General features: G+C 44.1%; 1 protein-coding gene across 3 annotated transcripts in view; it reads right to left on the reverse strand.

Moving 5' to 3' along the window:
• Nucleotides 1-25,275, reverse strand: part of SLC2A9 (solute carrier family 2 member 9) — a 352,960-nt gene that overhangs the window by 83,097 nt on the left and 244,588 nt on the right. For all 3 annotated transcript variants that reach the window (XM_038745103.1, XM_038745104.1, XM_038745102.1), the window contains 3 exons: nucleotides 18,078-18,188; nucleotides 8,603-8,704; nucleotides 2,876-2,951 (listed from right to left, as the gene is read on the reverse strand). In XM_038745103.1, the coding sequence (XP_038601031.1) occupies nucleotides 2,876-2,951; nucleotides 8,603-8,704; nucleotides 18,078-18,188 (289 nt within the window). The remainder of the gene's footprint in view (nucleotides 1-2,875; nucleotides 2,952-8,602; nucleotides 8,705-18,077; nucleotides 18,189-25,275) is intronic.

Raw genomic sequence — 25,275 nt, forward strand, 5'->3', positions numbered from 1 at the left:
CATCTGCCATCCATAACAATCTTACACTCTAAAAGGAGAGACTGACAATAGTACAAATCAGTAAGTTATATGATTTAAAGATATGTCCATAAATGCTGTGGGATGGTGGGTGGGGTGAATATCAAAGGTCCACGGGTCACAGATCCTAGTGCGTAGTTAGTGCAGCTGGGAAAACAAGCCAGGGAAAGGTGGGCTTAATTGGGGAAGGCCTCTTTTTTAAAATAGGATTTGTTAAGCGCTACTATATGCCAGGCGCTGTACTAAGCACGGGGGTAGCTACAAAGTAATCACTTTGGACAGGGTCCACATCCCACATGGGGCTCCCAATCTTAATTGCCATGCTGAAGGTCCCTTCCCTCCAGCCTCTCCCCTTCTTCAGTCCACAGCTTCATTCTGCTGCCAAGATCAATTTTCCCAAATGTCATCCTGCATGCATCTCTCTCTACTCCTCACCAACCTGGACCCATCTCTCTCCTCACCAAGCAGAAATTCTCATTAGTGGCTTTAAGGCCTCCTACCAGCTCTCTCCCCATCTCAGGGTCACACCTGGAGAGTTTCCAGTCCTCTACCAGTCTTGGCTAGGAGAGGGAGAGTCAAGCAGAGGCCTACCCATTCCATTCCAGTGGCAGGCAATCTGCTACGAATCAAAACTCCCCTGTGTTGGGCAGCAGCAGCATGAGAGAGAATCGAGGGCAGAGAGTCAAGTTTACTGCATGGAAGGAGGCAATGGTAAACCACTTCCAGATTTATACCAAGAAAACTCTATGGATCCACTACCAGAATGATGGCAGATGGAGGTGGGGTGTTCTGGGAGAGATGTGTTCTCCCCCTTCTAGACTGTTCTCCCACTTCGAGACTGTAAGCCCACTGTTGGGTAGGGACCATCTCTATATGTTGCCAACTTGTACTTCCCAAGCGCTTAGTACAGTACTCTGCACACAGTAAGCGCTCAATAAATACGATTTAATGAGTGAATGAATTCCTCTCAAACTAATTTACTGGCTGTGCCTTGTTCTCATCTCTTCCTGCCACTGAACATTCCTCATACCTTTCCTTCTGCTTGGAACTCCCTCCCTCTTCAAATCCACTATTCCTCAATTCTCCCTTCTCTTCAAAGCTCTCTTGAAATCCCATCTTCTCAATCCCTTATCATTTTTTTTCTTCCTCCCAAGCCATATCGACCCAACAACCACATCAGTTCTTCTCTGCCACTTCCATACATACATACATATATAAATGAAGGCATTTGTTACTATGTCCCAAGAACTGTTCTATGTGCTGGGGTAGGTACAGGGTAATCAGGTTGTCCCACGTGGGACTCACACTTTAAATCTCCATTATACAGATGAGGTAACTGAGGCACAGAGAAGTTAAGTGACTTGCCCAAGGTCACACAGTAGAAAAGGGGTGGGACTGGGATTAGAACCCACATTCTCTGACATCCAAACCCGGGCTCTTTCCACTAAGCCATGCTGCTTCACAATTACTTATTACTTCACAGTCTCCCCGTACAAATCCATACACATCAACTTACCTACTATGTTTAAGCATTAACTAGAAGCACTGTGGCCTAATGGATAGATCATGGACCTGGGAATCAGAAGGACTTGGGTTCTAATCCTGATTCATTCATTCATTCATTCAATTGTATTTATTGAGCGCTTACTGTGTGCAGAGCACTGTACTAAGCACTTGGGAAGTACAAGTTGGCAACATGTAGAGACAGTCCCCACCCAACAGCGGGCTCACAGTCTAGAAGGGGGAGACAGACAACAAAACAAAACATATTAATAAAATAAAATAAATAGAATAAATATGTACAAGTAAAATAAATAGATCAATAAATATGTATAAACAAATATACATATATACTCCACCATATAATGATAATAATTATGGTGTTCGTTAAGTGTTTACTATGTGCCAGACAGTGTACTAAGCGCTGGGGTGATATGTGGACACAGTCTCTGTCCTGCATAGGGCTCACATTCTTCATCCCCATTTTACAGATGAGGTAATTGAGGTACAGAAAAGTGAAGAGGCTTGCCCAAGGCCACACAGCAGACAAGTGGTGGAGAGGGGATTAGAACTCCCCCTTCTAGACTGTGAGCCCGTTGTTGGGTAGGGACCGTCTCTTTATGTTGCCGACTTGTACTTCCCAAGTGCTTAGTACAGTGCTCAGCACACAGTAAGCGCTCAATAAATATGACTGAGTGAATGAATGAATGAACTCATGACCTTCTGACTCTCAGGCCTGAGTACTTGTCAGCTGGTTAACCTTGAGCAAGTCACTTCACTTCTCTGGGCCTCAGTTCCCTGAACTGTAAAATGGGGATTGAGACTGTGAGCCCCATCTGATTAGTTGATTATCATTCATTCATTCACTCATTCATTCATTCGCATTTATTCAGCGCTTACTGTGTGCAGAGCACTGTACTAAGCACTTGGGAAGTACAGGTTGGCAACATATAGAGACGGTCCCTACCCAACAGTGGGCTCACAGTCTAGAAGGGGGAGACAGACAAGAAAACAAAACATATTAACAAAATGAAATAAATAGAATATGTATAAGTAAAATAAATAAATAGAGTAATAAATACGTACAAACATATATACATATATACAGGTGCTGTGGGGAAGGGAAGGAGGTAAGGTGGGGGGATGGGGAGAGGGAGGAGGGGGAGAGGAAGGAGGGGGCTCAGTCTGGGAAGGCCTCCTGGAGGAGGTCTAATTATCTAACTAATCTATTAGTTATCTATTCGTTATAGATAATTATCTATTAACTAATTATCTTGAGCAATTAGTTCAGTGCCTGGTACATAGTAAGCACTTAGCAAATACCTTAAAAAAACAAAAAGAAAGATGAAGACTTTACCTGGTCCACTGCAAAATGAAGCAATGATCATCAGAATGCACACTATGCTCAAGTATGGTATCCAAGGAGCTCGATCCTGTGAAGGAAACATGCCCAATTTATAATAATAATAATGGTGGCATTTATTAAGTGCTTACTATGTGCAAAGCACTGTTCTAAGTGCTGGGGAGGTTACAAGGTGATCAGGTTGACCCACAGGGGACTCACAGTCTTCATCCCCATTTTACAGATGAGGTACCTGAGGCCCAGAGAAGTGAAGTGACTTGCCCAAAGTCACACAGCTGCCAATTGGTGGAGCTGGGATTTGAACCCATGACCTCTGACCCCAAAGCTCATGCTCTTTCCATTGAGCCACGCTGCTTCTTTATGATGCATAAATTCTTTATGAATTTGTACTCAACCTCAATCAATCAATCAATCACATTTATTGAGCGCTTACTGTGTGCAAAGCACTGTACTAAGCGCTTGGGAAGTACAAGTTGGCAACATATAGAGACAGTCCCTACCCAACAGTGGGCTCACAGTCTAAAAGGAGGAGATGGAGAACAAAACCAAACATACTAACAAAATAAAATAAATAGAATAGACATGTACAAGTAAAATAAATAAATAAATAAATAGAGTAATAAATATGTACAAACATATATACATATATACATATATACATATACAGGTATATATATATAGATATATAGATATATATATATACATATATATATAAACCTCAACGCTCCTGCACTACATATGTTCATTCAGTAGTATGGTCAGTGATTGATTTTGATCACTCCTGTAAATATTTTTATCTCCTCCTTTAGAAGATAAGCCCCTTGTGGGCAGAAAATGGGTCCGCTTTATTTTGAACTTCCCAAGAGCCCAGTGCACTGCACCAAGTGAAAGCAGGGTGGGCGGAACACAGGACTAGGCCTGGTTTCTAATTCCTGCCCTCCCACTTGCCAGCTATGTGTGACCTTGGGCAAGTCACTTGCCCGCTCCCTGAGCCTCAGGTTTCTCACCTGGAAAATAGGGTTGCAATACCTGTTCTCTCTTCCCCTTAGACTGGGGGCACCCAAAGGACTGGCTTGATTACCTTGTATAATAATGATGGCATTTGTTAGGCATTACTCTGTGCCAGGCATTGTTCTAAGCACTGGGTGTATCAATCAATCAATCAATCAATCATATTTATTGAGCGCTTACTGTGTGCAAAGCACTGTACTAAGCACTTGGGAAGTACAAGTTGGCAACATATAGAGACAGCCCCTACCCAACAGTGGGCTCACAGTCTAGAAGGGGAAGACAGAGAACAAAACCAAACATATTAACAAAATAAAATAAATAGAATAGATATCTACCCCAATGCTTTATTCAGTGCTTGGCACATAAGCACTGAACAAACACTCCCGTTTATAATAATAATAATAAGAAGAAGAAGCAGAATATTTTTATAAGAATCATTCTTCTTATTATCATTATTATTTGGACCCTCAAAAAATACTAGGAGAGGTGTCGGCTGAATTATTTCTGTTCTCTTTTCTTAGAAAATGTAGTTATCCTGCTGGTATTCTCTAATTATTTCCCAGAATCAGGATACTTTTCAAAATGCCACTTGACCTCGGGCCTGAAAATGCCATAGATGTTGACAGATCTTCAGTCGACGCTCCCCCAGCCAATTCATCCAAATGCAACTCCAGGTCTCAGGAGGAGATGTCCGACTCAATAAGAAGAAGAAAACAGAGAAATTCTTTTTGCCCTTTGCTGGAGCCTCGTCGGAGGACTGGGTCGGGTGATGAGAGGACTCTCTTGTCCTCTTGATCTTTGGAGCGATCACCATTGAGTTGGGCTTAGACCTTCACCCTGAGTGTGGCCCCGTGGCTCAGTGGAAAGAGCCCGGGCTTTGGAGTCAGAGGTCATGAATTCAAACCCCAGCTCTGCCATCAGCTGTGTGACTTTGGGCAAGTCACAATTTCTCTGTGCCTCAGTTACCTCATCTGTAAAATGAGGATTAAGACCATGAGCCCCCTTTGGGACAACCTGAGCACCTTGTAACCTCCCCAGAGCTTAGAACAGTGCTTTGCACATAGTAAGCGCTTAATAAATGCCATTATTATTATTATTATTGAAATCATTTTTCTGAGGATTGCCTGAGCAGGAGAAAAACTTCCAGCTTCACTCAACCCAGACCTCAGACAAATTCTGAGAATTTCCAATCCGGGCTGAAAAGGCCCCCAAGGGGCTGCCTTCTGATGCCGTCCCCTTGTCACTCCACATCCCCAGTGGAAGGTTGGCAACGCTGGTGCCCATTGTGATCATAATGCTGAATTGTACTTCCCAAGTGCTTAGTACAGTGCTCTGCACACAGTAAGCGCTCAATAAATACAATTGAATGAATGACTGAACTAGGCATTGAGCCAATCTGCTTTTATGGTATCAAAATTACTATTGTTATTATTATTACTATAGTGGTGGTGTTTGTTACGTGCTTACTAATAATAATTGTGGCATTTGCTAGGTACTTACCATGCACCAGGCACTGTACTAAGTGCTGAGGGGGAGGGGTGGGGAATACAAAAAAATTGGGCTGGACACAGTCCCTGTCCCACATGGGGCTACCGTGTCCTAATTCCCATTTTACAGATGAGTTAACAGAGGAACAGAGAAGGGAAGTGACTTGTCCAAGGCCACACAAGCAGACAAGAGGCAGAGCCGGGATTAGAACCGATGACCTTCTGATTCCCAGGTCCGGACTCTAACCAAAGCATTGCGGTGGATGAAAGTTAATCAGGTTGGACACAATCCCTGTCCCACGTGGAGCTCACAGTTGCTGATGATGATGGCATTTATTAAGTGCTTACTATGTGCAAAGCACTGTTCTAAGTGCTGGGGAGGTTACAAGGTGATCAGGTTGTCCCACGGGATCTCCCAGTCTTAATCCCCATCTTACAGACGAGGTAACTGAGGCACAGAGAAGTGATGTGACTTGCCCAAAATCACACAGCTGACAAGAGGCGGAGCCAGAATTTGAACCCATGACCTCTGACTCCCAAACCCAGGCTCTTTCCACTGAGCCACACTGCTTCTCCAGTTGAAGAGCACTTAGTACAATACATTGCTCACAGTAAGGGATTAACAAATACTGTTCATTAATTCAATCATATGTATTGAGTGCTTACTTTGTGCAAAGCACTGTACTAAGCACTTAAAATAGTATTATCATTAGACAATTGTGCTGTATTTTAATATTATCCCTATTTTGTGGAAAAGACAAGCTTTTCAGCAGAATATAGGAGACAGGCTCAAAGTTGTACTGCAACTTCATGACTGAACAAATAAACTTCCATCTTTGGATCCCATCCCTGAGGACATCCTGAAGAATGTAAGATTAATCCAAAATTGTGGGATGGTTGCCATCAGGCGGAGAAAAACATCAGTTCTAATAGCAATCCCCAAAGATGATTATTTCTCCTAATTTGAGTCCTAATGTCTGACAACCTTGTTCCCCTGGGCCAAGTCACTTAACTTTTCTGGGCCTCAGTTTCCTCATATGTAAAATGGGGATTGAGTAAATGTTCTCCCTATCCCTTAGACTATTTATTCATTCTTTCAATTCTATTTATTGAGCACTTACTGGGTGCAGAGCACTGTGCTAAAGCCCTACTGAGAGCTCAAAGCCCTACTGAGAGCTCACCTCCTCCAGGAGGGCTTCCCAGACTGAGCCCCCTTTTTCCTCTCCTCCTCCTCTTCCCCCAGGCCCTACCTCCTTCCCCTCCCCACAGCACCTGTATATATGTCTGTACAGATTTATTACTCTATTTATTTTACTTGTACATAATTACTATTCTATTGATTTTGCTAATGATGTGCATCTAGCTTTAATTCTATTTGTTCTGATGACTTGACACCTGTCTGCATGTTTTGTTTTGTTGTCTGTCTCCCCCTTCTAGACTGTGAGCCTGTTGTTGGGTAGGGACCATCTCTATACGTTGCCAACTTGTGCTTCCCAAACGCTTAGAGCAGTGCTCTGCACACAGTAAGCGCTCAATAAATACGATTGAATGAACGAACAAATTTGGGAAAGACAATTCCGCAACAAACAGAGACAATCCCTGCCCCACAGCGGGCTCATGGTCTAGAATGAGCTCCACTTGGGACAGAGATTGTATATGACCTGCTCACCTTGTATCTACCCTGGGACTTAGAATTTAGAATTTAGTAAGTGCTTAAAGAATAGGTTGTTGATGTTTTTATTATTATCATTACTACTATTATTGAGTTCAACACACTGGGTGGTGCAATAATTGTATTTACAAAACCCATCTAGAGCCAGAGTGACTACAGCATTGCGTTTCAATGTGGTGCCATGGTACTATGGACCACTAGGCAGTTGCCATGGTGCTTCGGACCAGCGGACAGTTGGCATGGTAACCACTGCTGTCTGTGCCAGCCATGCTCGCCAGTGATTTTCAAGTGATTCAGTCAGAAACTTCTCCACTGAAGGCATCAATCAATCAGTGGTATTTACTGAGCTCTTGCTATGAGCAGAGCATGGCCCAGTGGATAGAACATGGGTGGGCCTGGGAGTTAGAAGGACCTGGGTTCTAATCCTGGCTCTGCCCCTTGTCGGCTATGTGACCTTGAGCAAGTCACTTGACTTCTCTGTGTCTCAGTTGCCTCATCTGTAAAATAGGGATGAAGACTGTGAGCCCCGTGGGAGACAGGGACTGTGTCCAACCTGATAGGCTTGTATCTACCCCAGAGCTTATAACAGTGCTTTACATATAATAAGCACTTAACAAATATTGTTATTATTATTATTATTGTTCTTACAAGACAACAGAATTAGCAGACACATTCTGTGCCCATAATGGTTGTTACAGTCCAGGAAAGAATCTTGTCTGTCTCTCTACCCTTGGTTGTATTTGTTGGGAACTTTCTTGTGACAAGCTCTGTACTAAGCACTGGGCTAGATACAGCATAAGTAGATTGGATACAGCCCCTTCTTATACAGGCCTCACATCCTAAAGGAAAAGAACAGAAGTCATCCCCATTTTTACAGATGAGGGAACTGAGGCACAGAGAGAAGTCAAGTGACATGTCCAAGATCATTTTGCAGGCAAATAGTACAGCCATAATTAATAATAATAATATTCATTCATTCATTCATTCAATCCTATTTATTGAGCGCTTACTGTGCGCAGAGCACTGTACTAAGCGCTTGGGAAGTACAAGTTAGCAACATATAAAGATGGTCCCTACCCAACAGAGGGCTCACAGTCTAGAAGACTAGAATGTCTAATACATTATAATAATAATGTTGATATTTGTTAAGCTCTTACTGTGTGCCAAGCACTGTTCTAAGTGCTGGGGGTATACAAGGTAATCAAGCTTGTCCCACGTGGGGCTCACAGTCTTAATCCACATTTTACAGATGAGGGAACTTAGGCCCAGAGAAGTTAAGTGACTTGCCCAAAGTCACACAGCTGACAAGTGGTGGAGTCAGGATTCGAACCCATGACCTCTGACTGCCAAGCTCTTGCTCTTTCCACTGAGCCACGCTGCTTCTCTCCTGACACTCAGGCCTGTGGTTTTTGTACTGGCTAAGCTGCTGCTTCATGTATCGAGCATTCAAAAGTACCATTAAATTGATGAATCACAGTGAGATTGGGGCAGGGGGCGTGGAGAAGAGGCAACGCTATACTCTAAATCCTGAATAAAAATATTATACCGTACCTGCAAAGTCAGAGCTACTGTAAGTACTCCAAAGAAGAATGCCATCAAACCAAACCCTCCAATGAGAAGAGGTCTACGTCCAAGGCGTTCAATGACTAGGCCCTGGGTGAAAATGGAAGAGAAAGTCATCAGTTAACTTTACTCAGCACAGTAAGGAGAAACTGAAATTAAGACACTAACATCAATCAGTCAGTCAATCGTATTTATTGAGTGCTCACTGTGGGCAGAGCAATGTACTAAGCACTTGGGAGAGTACAATAGAACGATTAAAACAGACACGTTCCCTGCCCACAAGGGACAGACATTAACAGGAATAAGGAAATGACAGATATGTACATAAGTGCTATTTCCCTCCTTTATTGACACCCATGCCCATCACCCCTGTCAGCTCTTCTGGACATTCAACACCCTTCTCAGGCCCCCGGTTCCTCCCCCTCCTCCTTCCCTCACCCCCAAAGATCTGGCCTCCTACTTCATTAACAAAATTAAATCCATCAGGTCCGACCTCCCCAAAGTCACTCCCCGCCTTCTCCAACCCTCCGGCTCTCAACACTCTCTGCTACTCTCCCATCCTTTCCAGCAGTATCCTCAGAGGAGCTCTCCTTCCACCTCTCAAGTGCTACTCCGGCCACCTGTGCTTCTGACCCCATTCCCTCTCATCTCATGAAATCTCTCGCTCCATCCCTTCTCCCCTCCTTAACTTCCATCTTCAACCACTCACTCTCCACTGGTTCCTTCCCCTCTGCCTTCAAACATGCCCATGTCTCTCCCATCCTAAAAAAACCCTCTTTTGACCCCACCTCACCTTCTAGTTATTACCCCATATCCCTCCTACCATTCCTTTCCAAACTCCTTGAATGAGTCGTCTACATGTGCTGCCTAGAATTCCTCAACACCAACTCTCTCTTCGACCTCCTCCAGTCTGGCTTCCGTCCCCTACATTCCACGGAAACTGCCCTCTCAAAGGTCACCAATGACCTCCTGCTTGCCAAATCCAACGGCTCATACTCTGTCCTAATCCTCCTCGATCTCTCAGCTGCCTTCGACACCGTGGACCACGCTCTTCTCCTCAACACGCTATCTGACCTTGGCTTCACAGACTCTGTCCTCTCCTGGTTCTCCTCTTATCTTTCCGGTCGTTCATTCTCAGTCTCTTTTGCAGGCTCCTCCTCCCCCTCCCATCCTCTTACTGTGGGGGTTCCCCAAGGTTCAGTGCTTGGTCCCCTTCTGTTCTCGATCTACACGCACTCCCTTGGTGACCTCATTCGCTCCCACGGCTTCAACTATCATCTCTACACTGATGACACCCAGATCTCCATCTCTGCCCCTGCTCTCTCCCCCTCTCTCCAGGCTCGCATCTCCTCCTGCCTTCAGGACATCTCCATCTGGATGTCTGCCCGCCACCTAAAACTCAACATGTCCAAGACTGAACTCCTTGTCTTCCCTCCCAAACCCTGCCCTCTCCCTGACTTTCCCATCTCTGTTGACGGCACTACCATCCTTCCCGTCTCACCAGCCCGCAACCTTGGTGTCATCCTCGACTCCGCTCTCTCATTCACCCCTCACATCCAAGCCGTCACCAAAACCTGCCGGTCTCAGCTCCGCAACATTGCCAAGATCCACCCTTTCCTCTCCATCCACACCGCTACCCTGCTCGTTCAAGCTCTCATCCTATCCTGTCTGGACTACTGCACCAGCCTTCTCTCTGATCTCCCATCCCCATGTCTCTCCCCACTTCAATCCATACTTCATGCTGCTGCCCGGATTGTCTTTGTCCAGAAACACTCTGGGCATATCACTCCCCTCCTCAAAAATCTCCAGTGGCTACCAATCAATCTGCGCATCAGGAAGAAACTCCTCACCCTGGGCTTCAAGGTTGTCCATCCCCTCGCCCCCTCCTACCTCACCTCCCTTCTCTCCTTCTCCAGCCCAGCCCTCACCCTCCGCTCCTCCGCCGCTAATCTCCTCACCGTACCTCGTTCTCGCCTGTCCCACCATCGACCCCCAGCCCACGTCATCCAGCTCTGTGACCTTGGAAAAGTTACTTAACTTCTCTGTGCCCCAGTTGCCTTTTCTGTAGATTGGAGATTAAATATGGTCTCCCTCCTCCTTAGTCTATGCATCCCATAATAATAATTATGGGAAGCAGCGTGGCTCAATGGAAAGAGCACGGGTTTGGGAGTCAGAGGTCGTGGGTTCAAATCCAGGCTCTGCCAATTGTCAGCTGTGTGACTTGGGGCTAGTCACTTCACTGCTCTGTGCCTCAGTTACCTCATCTGTAAAATGGGGATGAAGACTGTGAGCCCCATGTGGGACAATCTGATCACCTTGTATCCTCCCCAGTGCTTAGAACAGTGCTTTGCACATAGTAAGTGCTTAACAAATGCCATCATTATTACTATTATGGTATTTGTTAAGCATTTACTATGTACTATGTAGTAGAGAAGCAGCATGGCTCAGTGGAAAGAGCATGGGCTTTGGAGTCAGTGGTCATGGGTTCAAATCGTGCCTCCGCCAATTGTCAGCTGTGTGACTTTGGGCAAGTCACTTCACTTCTCTGCACCTCAGTTACCTCATCTGTAAAATGGGGATTGACTGTGAGCCCCCCGTGGAAAAACCTGATCACCTTGTAACCTCCCCAGTGCTTAGAACAGTGCTTTGCACATAGTAAGCACTTAATAAATGCCATCATTATTATTATTATTACCAGGCACTGTACTGAACAATGGGACAGGGCCCGTGTCTGACCTGATTATCTTCCCCAGGGCTTAATACAGTGTTGTTTTTTTTATTTTAATGGCACTTGCTAAGCACTTACTTTGTGTCAAGTACTGCACTAAGTGCTAGAGTAGATCCAAGATAATCAGGTTGGATACAATCCTTGTCCTACAGAGTGATCACTCGCTAAGTAGGAAGGTGTAGGATGTTTAAAACAGAACTTCATATCTTTCTACCAAACCCTGTCCTCTCCCTGTTTTTCTCATCACTGTAGACGACACCACCATCCTTCCTGTCTCACAAGCCTGTAACCTTGATGTTATCCTTGACTCTTCTCTTTCATTCAACCCACATATTCAATCCATCACTAAATCCCGTTGGTTCAACCTTCACAACATATTCAATCCATCACTAAATCCTGTTGGTTCAACCTTCACAACGTCGCTAAAATCCGCCCTCTGTCCAAAATACTACCATGTTAATCCATTCACTTATCCTCTCCTGTCTTGATTACTGTATCAGCCTCCTTGCTGACCTCCCTGCCTCCAGTCTCTCCCCACTTCCAGTCCGTACTTCACTCTGTTGCCCAAATAATTTTTCTACAAAAATTCGGGCTATGTTTCCCCACTCCTCAAGAACCTCCAGTGGTTGCCCACTCAACCACGAGGGAGTGGTTGCTCCTCGTCCCCCTCTCCATCCCCCCCATCTTACCTCCTTCCCTTCCCCACAGCACCTGTATATATGGATATATGTTTGTACATATTTATTACTCCATTTATTTATTTATTTATTTTACTTGTACATATCTATTCTATTTATTTTATTTTGTTAGTATGTTTGGTATTTTTTTTTTTTTTTCTCTGTCTCCCCCTTTTAGACTGTGAGCCCAATGTTGGGTAGGGACTGTCTCTATATGTTGCCAATTTGTACTTCCCAAGCGGTGGTCTGCACATAGTAAGCGCTCAATAAATATGATTGATTGATTGATTGATTGCCCGGCCACCTCCGCATCAAACAGAAACTCCTCACCAATGGCTTTAAACACTCAATCACTTGGCCACTCCTACCTCACCTCACTATTCTACTACAACCCAGCTCAGACACTTCGCTCCTCTAGTGCTAACCTTCTCATGTGCCTTGATCTCATCTATGTCGCCACTGACCATTTACCCTAGTCATGCCACTGGCCTGGAATGCCCTCCCTCCACATGACAGACAGACAATTACTCTCCCAGCCGTCAAAGCCTTATTGAAGGCATATCTTTCCAGAAGGCCTTTCCTGACTAGGCCCTCATTTTCCCTTCTCCCTCTCCCTTCTGCATTGATGACTTACTCCCTTTATTCATCCCCCCTCCCAGCCCCACAGCACTAATGTCCATATCAGTAATTTATTTATTTCTATTATTGTCTCTATACCCCTCAAGACTATAAGCTCATTATAGGCAGGGAACATAATTGTGTGCTCTGCACACAGTAAGTGCTCAATAAATATGATTGAATGAATGAATATGTCTGTTATATTATTATATTGTACTCTCCCAAGTGCTTAGTATAGCGCCTTGCAAGGAGTAAGCTCTCAGTAAATATGATTGATTGGCTGACTAGGGTTTAATCCATATTTTCAGATGAGGAAACTGAGGCACAGAGAAGCTAAATAACTTGCCCAAAGTCCCGCAGCAGGCAAGCGAGGGAGCCAGATTAGAATTCAGGTCCTCTGCCTCCCAGTATTAGTACATAGTAAGTGCTTAACCAACACCCCAATTATCATTATGACTTCCCTTCCAAACCAAAGAATCCAGGGCCATTTCCTTTTCCTGTAGCATCACTCCCACCCCAACAGGAATCACTTCCCTACAGAGATCCTCCCAAAGTTTATCCTGAATTCAACAGCAACCCATGAATCCCTTCACTCCCGAGTCTTTCCATTTGTATTATGAGATTCACTCCTGTAAATTGTGGGGTAAGATGGGAGTCCTCTGGAGTAGGACTCTGGAAATCCAGAGATTTGGGTTCTAGGCTTGGCTTAGCGAGTTGGGGAACGAAGGCCTGGGGCCGCTGGGCTGCCAGTGGGGAAAGGTTCTGATGGAAGAACTCCTGGGCCGCTCCCCATGGTGTGAAGGCAGAGTGGAGAGGGGGAAAGGGCCCAGCCAGAATCCTGAAAGTCTCCAAAAAACAAAGCACTCAGTGCTTATCAAGGTTACTCCGGCTGGGTTAGGGTGCTAAAACCCAGCCCTGACACTATAGCCTGTACACTCTAGACTGCAAGCTTGTTGTGGGTAGGGAATTCATTCATTCATTCAATCGTATTTATTGAGCACTTACTGTGTGCAGAGCACTGTACTAAGCACTTGGGAAGTACAAATTTGAATGTGTCCATTTACCATTGTAACATACTCTCCCAAGCGTTGAGTACAGCACTCTGCACACAGTAAGAGATCGATAAATATGAATGAATGAATATACGCCACCTTCCCTCTGGCTGTCCACAGTGCTTGGCACATAGTAAGTGCTTAAAAAATACCATCATTATTATTATTGGTGCATTTCACACTAGTGCTCATTCATCAGGGGAATCCTTCTAGATGATCCAATTAGAAAGTGTTTTATAGTGGCTTCCGATTGATTATCTTCCTAATTTAAATTACCAAGTTGTCTGATCTTGTGGCCAGGACACAGTGTCAGGAAAGTAAAGCAGCATGGCCTAGTGGATAGAGCCCGGGCTTGGGAGTTAATCAGTCAGTCAATCCTATTTATTGAGCTCTTACTGCATGCAGAGCACTATACTAAGCACTTGGGAGAGTATGATATAATAATAAACAGACACATTCCCTGTCCACAACGAGCTTATAGACTTGAGGGGAAAGAGTCAGAAAGACCTGAGTTCTGATTCTGGCCTTGCCAGTTGTCTGCTGTGGGACCTTGGGCAAGTCCTTAACTTCTCTGGGCCTCAGTTGCCTCTTCTGGAAAATGGGGATTAAGACTGGGAACCCCATGTGGGATGGGGACTTGTGTCCAACCTTATTAGCTTGTATTCACCCAAGTGCTTAGTACAGTGCATGGCACATAGTAACTTAACAAATGGCATTAAATGCTTAACAAATGGCATTAAGGAAAAGAAAAATAAAAGGGGGAGGCTGGACACTGTTCTCCAGAGCTGATCCTGGAGCAGGGAATGGAGTTGACCCAGGGAAGGAAGGAAAGAGAGGAAAGGGAGGAAAAGGAGAAAAGGAAGGAAGGAAGGAAGGAAAAGAGAAATGAGGAAAGGAAGAAAAGAGTTGAAAGGAAGAAAAGGGAGGAAAGGAAGCAAAGAAAAAAGGAAGGATAAAAGGAAAGGGAGGAAAGGAAGAAAACGAAGGAAGGAAAGAACAGAAGGAAAAGAAGGACAGGGAGGAAAGGAAGAAAAGGAGGAAAGGAAGGAAGAAAGGAAAGGAAGGAAGGGAAGAAAGGAAGGAAATGAAAGGAAGGAAAGGAAGGAAATGAAAGGAAGGAAAGGAAGGAAGTAAAGGAAGGAAGGAAGAAATGAAAGGAAGGAAATGAAAGGAAGGTAAGGACAGAAGGAAAGGAAGGAAAGAAAGGAAAGAAAGGAAGGACAGAAAGGAAAGAAAGGAAGGAACGAAAGGGAGGAAAGGAAGAAAAGGAAGAAAGGAAGGAAATGAAGGAAGGAAGGAAAGGAAGGAAGGAAAGAAAGGAAGGAAGGAAAGAAAGGAAGGAAATGAAAGGAAGGAAAGGAAGGAAATGAAAGGAAGGAAAGGAAGGAAGGAAGAACAGGAAGGAAGAACAGGAAGGAAGGAAGAAATGAAAGGAAGGAAAGGAAGGAAATGAAAGGAAGGAAAGGAGGGAAAGAAAGGAAAGAAAGGAAGGACAGAAAGGAAAGAAAGGAAGGGCAGAAAGGAAAGAAAGGAAGGACAGAAAGGAAAGAAAGGAAGGAAGGAAAGAAAGCAAGGAAAGGAAAGGAAGGAAAGGAAAGGAAGGAAAGGAAGAAAATGAAGGAAGGAAAGAACAGAAGGAAAAGAAGGAAAGGGAGGAAAGGAAGAAAGGAAGGAAATGAAGGAAGAAAGGAAAGGAAGGAAAGGAAGGAAGGAAGAACAGGAAGGAAGGAAGAAATGAAAGGAAGGAAAGGAAGGAAAGGAAGGAAATGAAAGGAAGGAAAGGACAGAAGGAAAGGAGGGAAAGAAAGGAAAGAAAGGAAGGACAGAAAGGAAAGAAAGGAAGGACAGAAAGGAAAGAAAGGAAGGACAGAAAGGAAAGAAAGGAAGGAAGGAAAGAAAGCAAGGAAAGGAAAGGAAGGAAAGGAAGAAATGAAGGAAGGAAAGAACAGAAGGAAAAGAAGGAAAGGGAGGAAAGGAAGAAAAGGAAGAAAGGAAGGAAATGAAGGAAGGAAGGAAAGGAAGGAAGGAAAGAAAGGAAGGGAAGGAAAGGAAGGAAATGAAAGGAAGGAAATGAAAGGAAGGAAAGGAAGGAAGGAAGAACAGGAAGGAAGGAAGAAATGAAAGGAAGGAAAGGAAGGAAAGAAAGGAAGGACAGAAAGGAAAGAAAGGAAGGGCAGAAAGGAAAGAAAGGAAGGAAGGAAAGAAAGCAAGGAATGGAAAGGAAGGAAAGGAATGAAAGAAAGGAAAGGAATGAAATAAAGGAAAGGAATGAAAGAAAAGAAAGGAAGGAAGATCATGCTATCCCACAGGACATTTCTCTCTGGATTCCCTGGCCCCCGCCCCACCCTAGAGGAGCTCCAGCGGGGGTAGTGGGGTGGAGGCCATGGAAGTTGGCTGGGGAACGGCCTGCCAGCTTCACATATGGGTGAGGACATGATGGTTATCAGGCCAGCAGCAGTGCTACATGACTGGCAGATGTCAGTTGTAATAATATCAACCACAACAATAATAATAATAATAACAATGGTATTTTTTAAGCACTTAACATGTGCCAGGCACTGTTCTAAGCTCTGGGGTGGATACAAGGTAATCAGGTTGGACACAGACCCTTTCCCACATGGAACTCACAGCTTAAACCCATTATACAAATGAGATAACTGAGGCACAGAGAAGTGAAATGACTTGTGCAAAGTCACACAGCAGACAAGGGAAGGAACCAGGATTAGAACCCAGGCCCAGGCCTGAACTCTGTCCATTATGCCATGCTGCTTCTCATAGACCAGGACAGCCTGGGAAAGGGACTTTGGAAAAGGTTAAACTCTTGGATCCGATACTAGAGCCAAGGAAGGCGACATTTAAAAAAACAGTGAAAACTCTAGAAATATTATTCTTCATAGAGGCTATTTTCTCCCCTTTTGCATGTTGCGAGGTGACAGAATGCTGTTTGAAATAGCTTTTTTTATGGTGTGGTATTTTCTAAGCACTTACTCTGTAGTTAAGTACTGTACCAAGTGCGAAGGTAGATACAAGCACATCTGGTTGGACACAGTCCATAGCTCCAAATGGGGCTCACAGTCTTAATCCCCATTTTACAGATGAGGGAACTGAGGCACAGAAAAGTGAAGTGACTTGCTCAAGGTCATACAGCAGACAAGTGGTAGAGCCGGGATTAGAACCCATGACTTCCAACTCCCAGGCCTGTGCTCTATCACCAAGCCACAGATTTATCCTTAAACCAAGACCCTTGTGGGACAGGGACTGTGTTTAATTCTCACCTGCTTATCTTTCCAGCACTGAGTATAGTTCTTTGCATGCAATAAATGCTCAATAAATACTATTATTACAGCCAGGGAATCAGAGCATTTAGGTTTTTTTAAAAAAAATTCTGACAAGAATACACTGAAAATACAAATTGCCTTGACACATTTAAGACATCTTTTTAGAGCAAAATATTCTTTGCCCCACAAAATATATAATAACTGTGATTTATGTTAGTGTTTACTATGTGCCGAAGACTGTACTAAGTTCTGAAGAAAGAAGATAATCAGGTTCCACATGTGGCTCGCGATCTAAGTAGGAGGGAGAACAGGTATTGAATTTCCATTTTGTAAATGAGGTAACTGAGGCACAGAGAAGTTCAATGACTTGCCCAAGGTCACACAGCAATTGTGTCAGGGCTAGGACTGAGCCCCCTCCTTCCTCTCCCCCTCCCCATCCCCTGCCCTACCTCCTTCCCCTCCCCAGAGCACCTGTATATATCTTTGTACATATTTATTACTCTATTTATTTTACTTGTACATAGTTACTATTCTATTTATTTTATTTTGTTAATATATTTTGTTTTGTAGTCTGTCTCCCCCTTCCAGACTGTGAGCCCGTTGTTGGGTAGGGACCATCTCTATATGTTGCCAACTTGTACTTCCCAAGCACTTAGTACAGTGCTCTGCACATAGTAAGCACTCAATAAATACAACTGAATGAATGAATGAATGAACCCAGCTCGTCTGTCTCATAATAATGATGACATTTTTTAAATGCTTATTATGTGCAAAGCACTGTTCTAATCGCTGAGGCCTGTGTTCTCTCCACTAAGCCATGCTGTTTCTCTGCAACACATATATTTCAGATATATTGAGAAGCAGCTGGGTAACCTTGGGCAAGTCATTTAACTTCTCTGTGCCTCAGTTACCTCATCTATAAAATGGGGATTAGGACGGTGAACCCCACGTGGGACAGGGACTGTGAGTTTATATCTACCCCAGCACTTAGTACAGTGTCTGACACATATTAAGTGCTTAGGAAATATAGAAAAAACCAAAAGATATATTTCTGACAGACATCATTCCACCGCTGTTAACAGGAGAAACTTTGACTTTCAGGATACTTACTGAAAAGATAGAAGCCAAAGTCTCTATGCCGCCTGTACTCAAGGTGATATATGGGATCTTTTCCTTTGGAATGCCAGCTTCAGAGAAGATGCTGTTTGTGTAGAACCAGATCTGCATTGAAATGAAGAAAAGAGGCTTTGAAAAGGCCACTTTCAAGGTGAAATTCAACACTCTGAGCACCAATACCACTTCTGTCTTCACTGTGTTGGGGCAGGCAAGTCCCTGAGCATGGAAATCAATCACATTTCTTGAGCACTTACTGGGTGCAGAGCACTATATAGTAATAATAAAAGTAACAATAATGATGGTATTTGTTAAGTGCTTACTATGTGCCAAGCACTGTTCTAAGCGCTGGGGTAGATACAAGGTAATCAGGTTGTCCCACATGGGGCTCACAGGCTTCATCCCCATTTGACAGATGAGGTAACTGAGGCACCGAGAAGTTAAGTGACTTGCCCAAAGTCACACAGCTGAGAAGTGGCGGAGCTGGGATTAGAACCCACGGACCTCTGACTTCCAAGCCTGGGCTCTTTCCATTAAGTCACGCTGCTTCTCTACTTAATTGTGGTATTTGTTAAATGCTTACTATGTGCCAAGCACTGTTCTAATCGCTGGGACAAAGTAATCAGGTTGTTCCACATAGGGCTCACACTTTTAATCCCCATTTTACAGATGAGGTAACTGAGGCCCAGAGAAGTGAAGTGACTTGCCCAAGGTCACACTGCAGACAAGTGGTGGAGCTAGGATTAGAACCCACGACCTCTGACTCCCAAGCCCGGGGCTCTTTCCACTAAGCCACGAAGCACTGGGGAAAGTATAATATTAACATACACCAGTGTATGCCCAAAGAAATGAGAGATGATGGAAGGGTGAAATTCCAGGCCACACCTATGAGCTGCAGGGAAGAGACATGATTTAAACAGCAATTTTCAAGTGAATTTGGTTTTTTTGCAATTTGGATAACACAGGGCTCCCAAACTGTTTTGATAAGGCACAATTTCTTTGCGCAAATTAGCCATCAACTTGTGATATGTGTTAAGCGCTTACTGTGTGCCAAGCACTGGGATAGGTGCAAGATGATTAGGTCCCACATCGGGCCCACAGTCAAAGCAGGACGGAGAACAAGTATTCAATCACCATTTTGCAGATGAGGGGACTGAGGCACAGAGAAGTAAAGTGACTTGCCCAAGATCCCACAGCAGGTTAGTGAGGGAGCCAGGAGTAGAACCCAGGTCCTCTGACTCGGAGGCCTGTGCTCTTTGTACTAGGCCTCATGGCTTCCTAGATCTATTTAGTCTTTTTTAAATTACCAGAGCACCTTACATTAATAACAATAAAATAATAATAATAATAATGGCATTTATTAAGCGCTTACTATGTGCAAAGCACTGTTCTAAGCGCTGAGGAGGATACAAGGTGATCAGATTGTCCCATGAGGGGCTCACAGTCTTAATCCCCATTTTACAGAAGAGGGACCTGAGGCACAGAGAAGTTAAGTGACTTGCCCAAAGTCACCCAGCTGATAATTGGCAGAGCCGGGATTTGAACTCACGACCTCTGACTCCCAAGCCCGTGCTCTTTCCATTGAGCCACGCTGCTTCTCCAACATTAAAATAACATTAGTTATTTTAATTTACCCCTCACAACACCCCAGCAGAGTAGGGTCGGGTATTACTATCCCCATTTTACAGATGGGGAAACTGAGGCATGGGGAGGTTAAGTGGCTTGCCCAAGGTCACGCAGCAGACAAGTGACAAGACACCTGTCTACATGTTTTGTTTTGTTGTCCGTCTCCCCCTTCTAGGCTGTGAGCCCGTTGTTGGGTAGGGTGCGACTCTATATGTTGTTTTCCAAGCGCTTAGTACAGTGCTCTGCACACAGTAAGCACTCAATAAATACGATTGAATGAATTAGAACCCAGGATCTCTGATTTCCAGAGCTGCAGTTTTTCCACTGTGCCACACTGCTTCCTTGAAGTCAAATTGCACCACTCTTCACTAAATAAGAACCGAGGCAACTTTACTGAGAATGTATTTTTGTTTCAGTCACTCAGAAACCAAAATGAGACCCCTAAAAGTCGAACCAAATGGTCATTCTTATTCTTACCGTATTTGTTAAACTATTAATATTCACTTCACTAAATCTGAACCGAGGCAACTTTACTGAGAATGTATTTTTGTTCCTGTCACTCAGAAACCAAAATGAGACACCTAAAAGTCGAACCAAATTGTCATTCTTATTCTTACTGTATTTGTTAAACACTTAATATTCACTTCACTAAATCTGAACCGAGGCAACTTTACTGAGAATGTATTTTTGTTCCAGTCACTCAGAAACCAAAATGAGAGACCTAAAAGTCGAACCAAATGGTCATTCTTATTCTTACTGTATTTGTTAAACACTTAATATTCACTTCACTAAATCTGAACCGAGGCAACTTTACTGAGAATGTATTTTTGTTCCTGTCACTCAGAAACCAAAATGAGACCCCTAAAAGTCGAACCAAATGGTCATTCTTATTCTTACTGTATTTGTTAAACACTTAGTATTCACTTCACTAAATCTGAACTGAGGCAACTTTACTGAGAATGTATTTTTGTTCCAGTCACTCAGAAACCAAAATGAGAGACCTAAAAGTCGAACCAAATGGTCACTCTTATTTTTATTCCGTTTGTTAAACACTTAGTATTCACTTCACTAAATCTGAACCGAGGCAACTTTACTGAGAATGTATTTTTGTTCCTGTCATTCAGAAACCAAAATGAGAGACCTGAAAGTCGAACCAAATGGTCATTCTTATTCTTATTGTATTTGTTAAACACTTAGTATGTGCCTAGCGCTGTGCTAGACACTGGGGGGGATACATATTAATCAGGATGGACCCACTATCCCTGTCCCGCTTGAATCTCACAGTCTAAGTAGGAGGGAGAACAGGTATTCATTCATTCATTTAATCGTATTTATTGAGCGCTTACTGTGTGCAGAGCACTGTACTAAACGTTTGGAAAGTATAATTCGGCAACAGATGGAGACAATCCCTACCCAACAGCGGGCTCACCATCTAGAAGGGGGAGACAGATAACCAAACAGAACAAGTAGACAGGCATCAAAAGCATCAAAATAAATGGAACTATAAATATATACACATCATTAATGAAATAAATAGATTAATAAGTACATACAAATATACACAAGTGCTGTGGGGAGGGGAAGGGGGTTGAGCAGAGGGAGAGAGTGCGGGTGATGGGGAGGGGAGGAGGAGCAGAAGAAAAGGGGGGCTCCGTCTGGGAAGGCCTCCTGGAGGAGGTGAGCTCTCAGTAGGGCTTTGAAGGGGGGGAAGAGAGCTAGTTTTCAGATGTGTGGAGGGAGGACACTCCAGGCCAGAGGTAGGACATGGGTCAGGGGTCAACGGCGGGACAGCCGAGAACGAGGCCCAGTGAGGAGGTTAGTGGCAGCAGAGGAGCGGAGGGTGCGGGCTGGGATGGAGAAGGAGAGAAGGGAGGTGAGGTAGGAGGGGGTGAGGGGATGGACAGCTTTGAAGCCGATAATGAGGCTTCATGTGAAGGTTGATAGGCAACCACTAGAGATTTTTGAGGAGGGGGGTGGCATGCCCAGAGCGTTTCTGGAGAAAGATAATCTGGGCACAGAATGAAATATTGACTGAAGTGGGATCATTCATTCATTCATTCATTCAATCGTATTTATTGAGTGCTTACTGTGTGCAGAGCACTGTACTAAGCACTTGAGAAGTCCAAGTTGGCAACATATAGAGATGGTCCCTACCCAACAGTGGGCTCACAGTCTAGAAGGGGGAGACAGAGAACAAAACAAAACATATTAACAGAATAAAATTAATAGAATAAATATGTACAAGGAAAATAAATAAATAAATAAATAGAATAATAAATACGTACAAATATATATACATATATACAGGTATTGTGGGTAGGGGAATGAGGTAAGGTGGGGGGGATGGAAAGGGGAAGGAGGGGGAGAGGAAGGAGGGGGCTCAGTGTGGGAAGGCCTCCTGGAGGAGGTGAGCTCTCAGTAGGGCCTTGAATGGAGGAAGAGAGCTAGCTTGGTGGATGTGCCGAGGGAGGGCATTCCAGGCCAGGAGGAGGACGTGGGCCAGGGGTCGATGGCGGGACAGGCGAGAATGAGTCAAGCGCTTAGTACAGTGCTCTGCACACAGTAAGAGCTCAATAAATACGATTGATTGATTTTACAGTTGAGGAAACAGGCCCTGAGAAGTGACGTGATTTGTCCAAGGTCACATGGCAGAAAAGTGGCAGAGCTGGGATTAGAACTCAGGTCCTCCGATTCCTAGGCTCATGTTCTTTCTACTAGGCCATACTGCTCCAAATAGTATTATTATTTAATTTTTAATTAACATTAAATTAAATAAATTCATTTATTAATTAAATGAATTTATTTATCAATTAAATGATTAATGAATGAAATTAATAATAATATCAAATGAAATCATCAAATGAAATTATTATCAATAATGATAGTATTTGTTAAGCTCTTACTATGTGCCAGGCACATAGTGCTGGGGTAGACGGAAGGTAATCAGGTTGGACATTGCTGAACCGCAACAAGTTTACAGTCTAGAAGGGAAGACAAACACTATAATATAAAGAAATTACAGATATGTACATAAATGCTGTGGGGGTGGGGGGGTGAATAAAGGGAGAAATTCAGGGGCTTAGTGGGTAGAGTCTGGGACTGGGAGTCAGATGACCTGGGTTCTAACTTGGGCTTCGCCACCTGTCTGCTGTGTGACCTTGGGCAAGTCACTTAACTTCCCGGGCCTCGATTCCCTCATCCGTATATTGGGGATTAAGACTGTGACCCCACGTGGGACAGGGACTGTGTCCAACTTGATGAGCCTCACTGTACCTCGTTCTCGCCTATCCCGCCATCGGCCCACGTCCTTCCCCTGGCCCGGAATGTCCTCCCCCCGCATATCCGCCAAGCTAGCTCTCTTCCTCCCCTCAAAGCCCTACTGAGAGCTCACCTCCTCCAAGAGGCCTTCCTACATTGAGCCCCCTTTTTCCTCTCCTTCTCCCCATCCCCCCGCCCTCCCTCGCTCCCCTCCCCACAGCACCTGTATATATATTTGTACAGATTTATTACTCTATTTTACTTGTACATATTTACTTTTCTATTTATTTTGATAATTCTATTTGTACTGACGATTTTGACACCTGTCCATGTTTTGTCTTGTTGTCCGTCTCCCCCTTCTAGACTGTGAGCCCGCTGCAGGGTAGGGACCGTCTCTGTATGTTGCCAACTTGTACTTCCCTAGTGCTTAGTACAGTGCTCTGCACACAGTAAGCACTCAATAAATACGATTGAATGAATGAGCTTGTATCTACTCCAGCGCTTAGTGCAGTGGCTGGAACATTGTGAGAGGTTAACAAATTCCATAAAAAAAAAACCCACAGTAAAAATATTTTCAGGATTTCCTGTTGACCTTGATCGCCATTTGAGATGTCTTCCAGAGGTTTTTTTTAAGCAAATTTCACCCCAGGTTGTGTGCCTTACCTCCACCTGCTTCAATCCCACACTGCCATAGAAAGTGATTATCCAACCCAAGGAAAACAGTCTGACCTAGTGGATAAAGCCAGGGCCTGGGAGCCAGTGGACCTGGGTTCTAATCCCAGCTCTGCCACTTGTCTGCTGTGTGACCTTGGGCAAGTCACTTCACTTCTCTGGACCTCAGTCTCCTCAACTGCAAAATGGGATTCAATCACCATTATCTTTCCTACCTCTGTGAGGTCATTCATTCATTCATTCATTCAATCATATTTATTGAGCACTTACGGTGCGCAGAGCACTGTACTAAGCACTTGGGAAGTACAAGTTGGCAACATACAGAGACGGTCCCTACCCAACAACGGGCTTACAGTCTAGAAGGGGGAGACAGACAACAAAACAAAACATGTGGACAGGGGTCAAGTCATCAGAATAAATAGAAATAAAGCTAGATGTGCATCATTAACAAAATAAATAGAATAGTAAATATGTACAAGTAAAATAGAGTAATAAATATGTACAAACATATATACAGGTGCTGTGGGGAGGGGAAGGAGGTAGGGCGGGGGGGATGGGGAGGAGGAGAGGAAAAGGGGGGCTCAGTCTGGGAAGGCCTCCTACATGGTTATGTGGGACAGGAACTGTATCAGGCCTGATGAACTTGTATTGTCCCCAGTGCTTAGAACAATGCTTGATGAATAATAAGTGTTTAACAAATACCATAGAAAGGGGAAGTGTGCATATAAAATGGAATACAAACTCAATTCTTTCCCATTTTCTAAACTACATGAATTCAACATTACAGACTCTTCTAAATAAACCTATTAGAGCCACTGCTAGAATGGAAGTTAAAAAGAATATGACAGTGATGGAAAAACTGGCCTTTTTCCTCTGTCACCCTTTCTACATCTAGGAAAAAAAACATCTTAGTACACACCATTAAGCCCCCTCCATCTAAAAAATCTTGAGGTAATCATCTTTTTTTATCAATGTATTTGGTTTCTTTTATGTCAGAATACCCAAATCACTGGTTCCTAATATACTGAAAAAGTTTAGAGAAGCAGCGTGGCTCAGTGGAAAGAGCCCGGGCTTTGGAGTCAGAGGTCAAGAGTTCAAATCCCGGCTCCGCCAATTGTCAGCTGTGTGACTTTGGGAAAGTCACTTCACTTCTCTGTGCCTCAGTTAACTCTTCTGTAAAATGGGGATTAAGATTGTGAGCCTCATGTGGGACAACTTGATTGCCTTGTATCCCCCTCAGCGCTTAGAACATTGCTTTGCACATAGTAAGAGCTTAACAAATACCATTATTATTATTATTATTACACTTTGATTTGCATCCTTTAGTCACCCCACCCTTGGCTCCACAGAACTTATGCCCACATCCCCCTCCACATCCACAGCACTATCTCCAGAGGAGATCTCCTACCTCCTCTCAAATGCCACCCCCTCTACATGCCCATCGGTCCCCATTCCTCTGTACCTTATCAAAACTCTCACTCCTTCCCTCCCTAACAGCCATCTTCAACCATTCACTCTCCAATGGCTTCTTCCCCATTGCCTTCAAATATGTCCCAGTCTCCCCCTTCGGAAGAAAACCCTCCCTTGATCCCACAGCTCCCTCTAGTTACCTCCCCACCTCTCTCCTATCATTCCTCTC

This window comes from Tachyglossus aculeatus, chromosome 4 (assembly GCF_015852505.1).
Source record: "Tachyglossus aculeatus isolate mTacAcu1 chromosome 4, mTacAcu1.pri, whole genome shotgun sequence".
Lineage (NCBI taxonomy): Eukaryota > Metazoa > Chordata > Mammalia > Monotremata > Tachyglossidae > Tachyglossus > Tachyglossus aculeatus.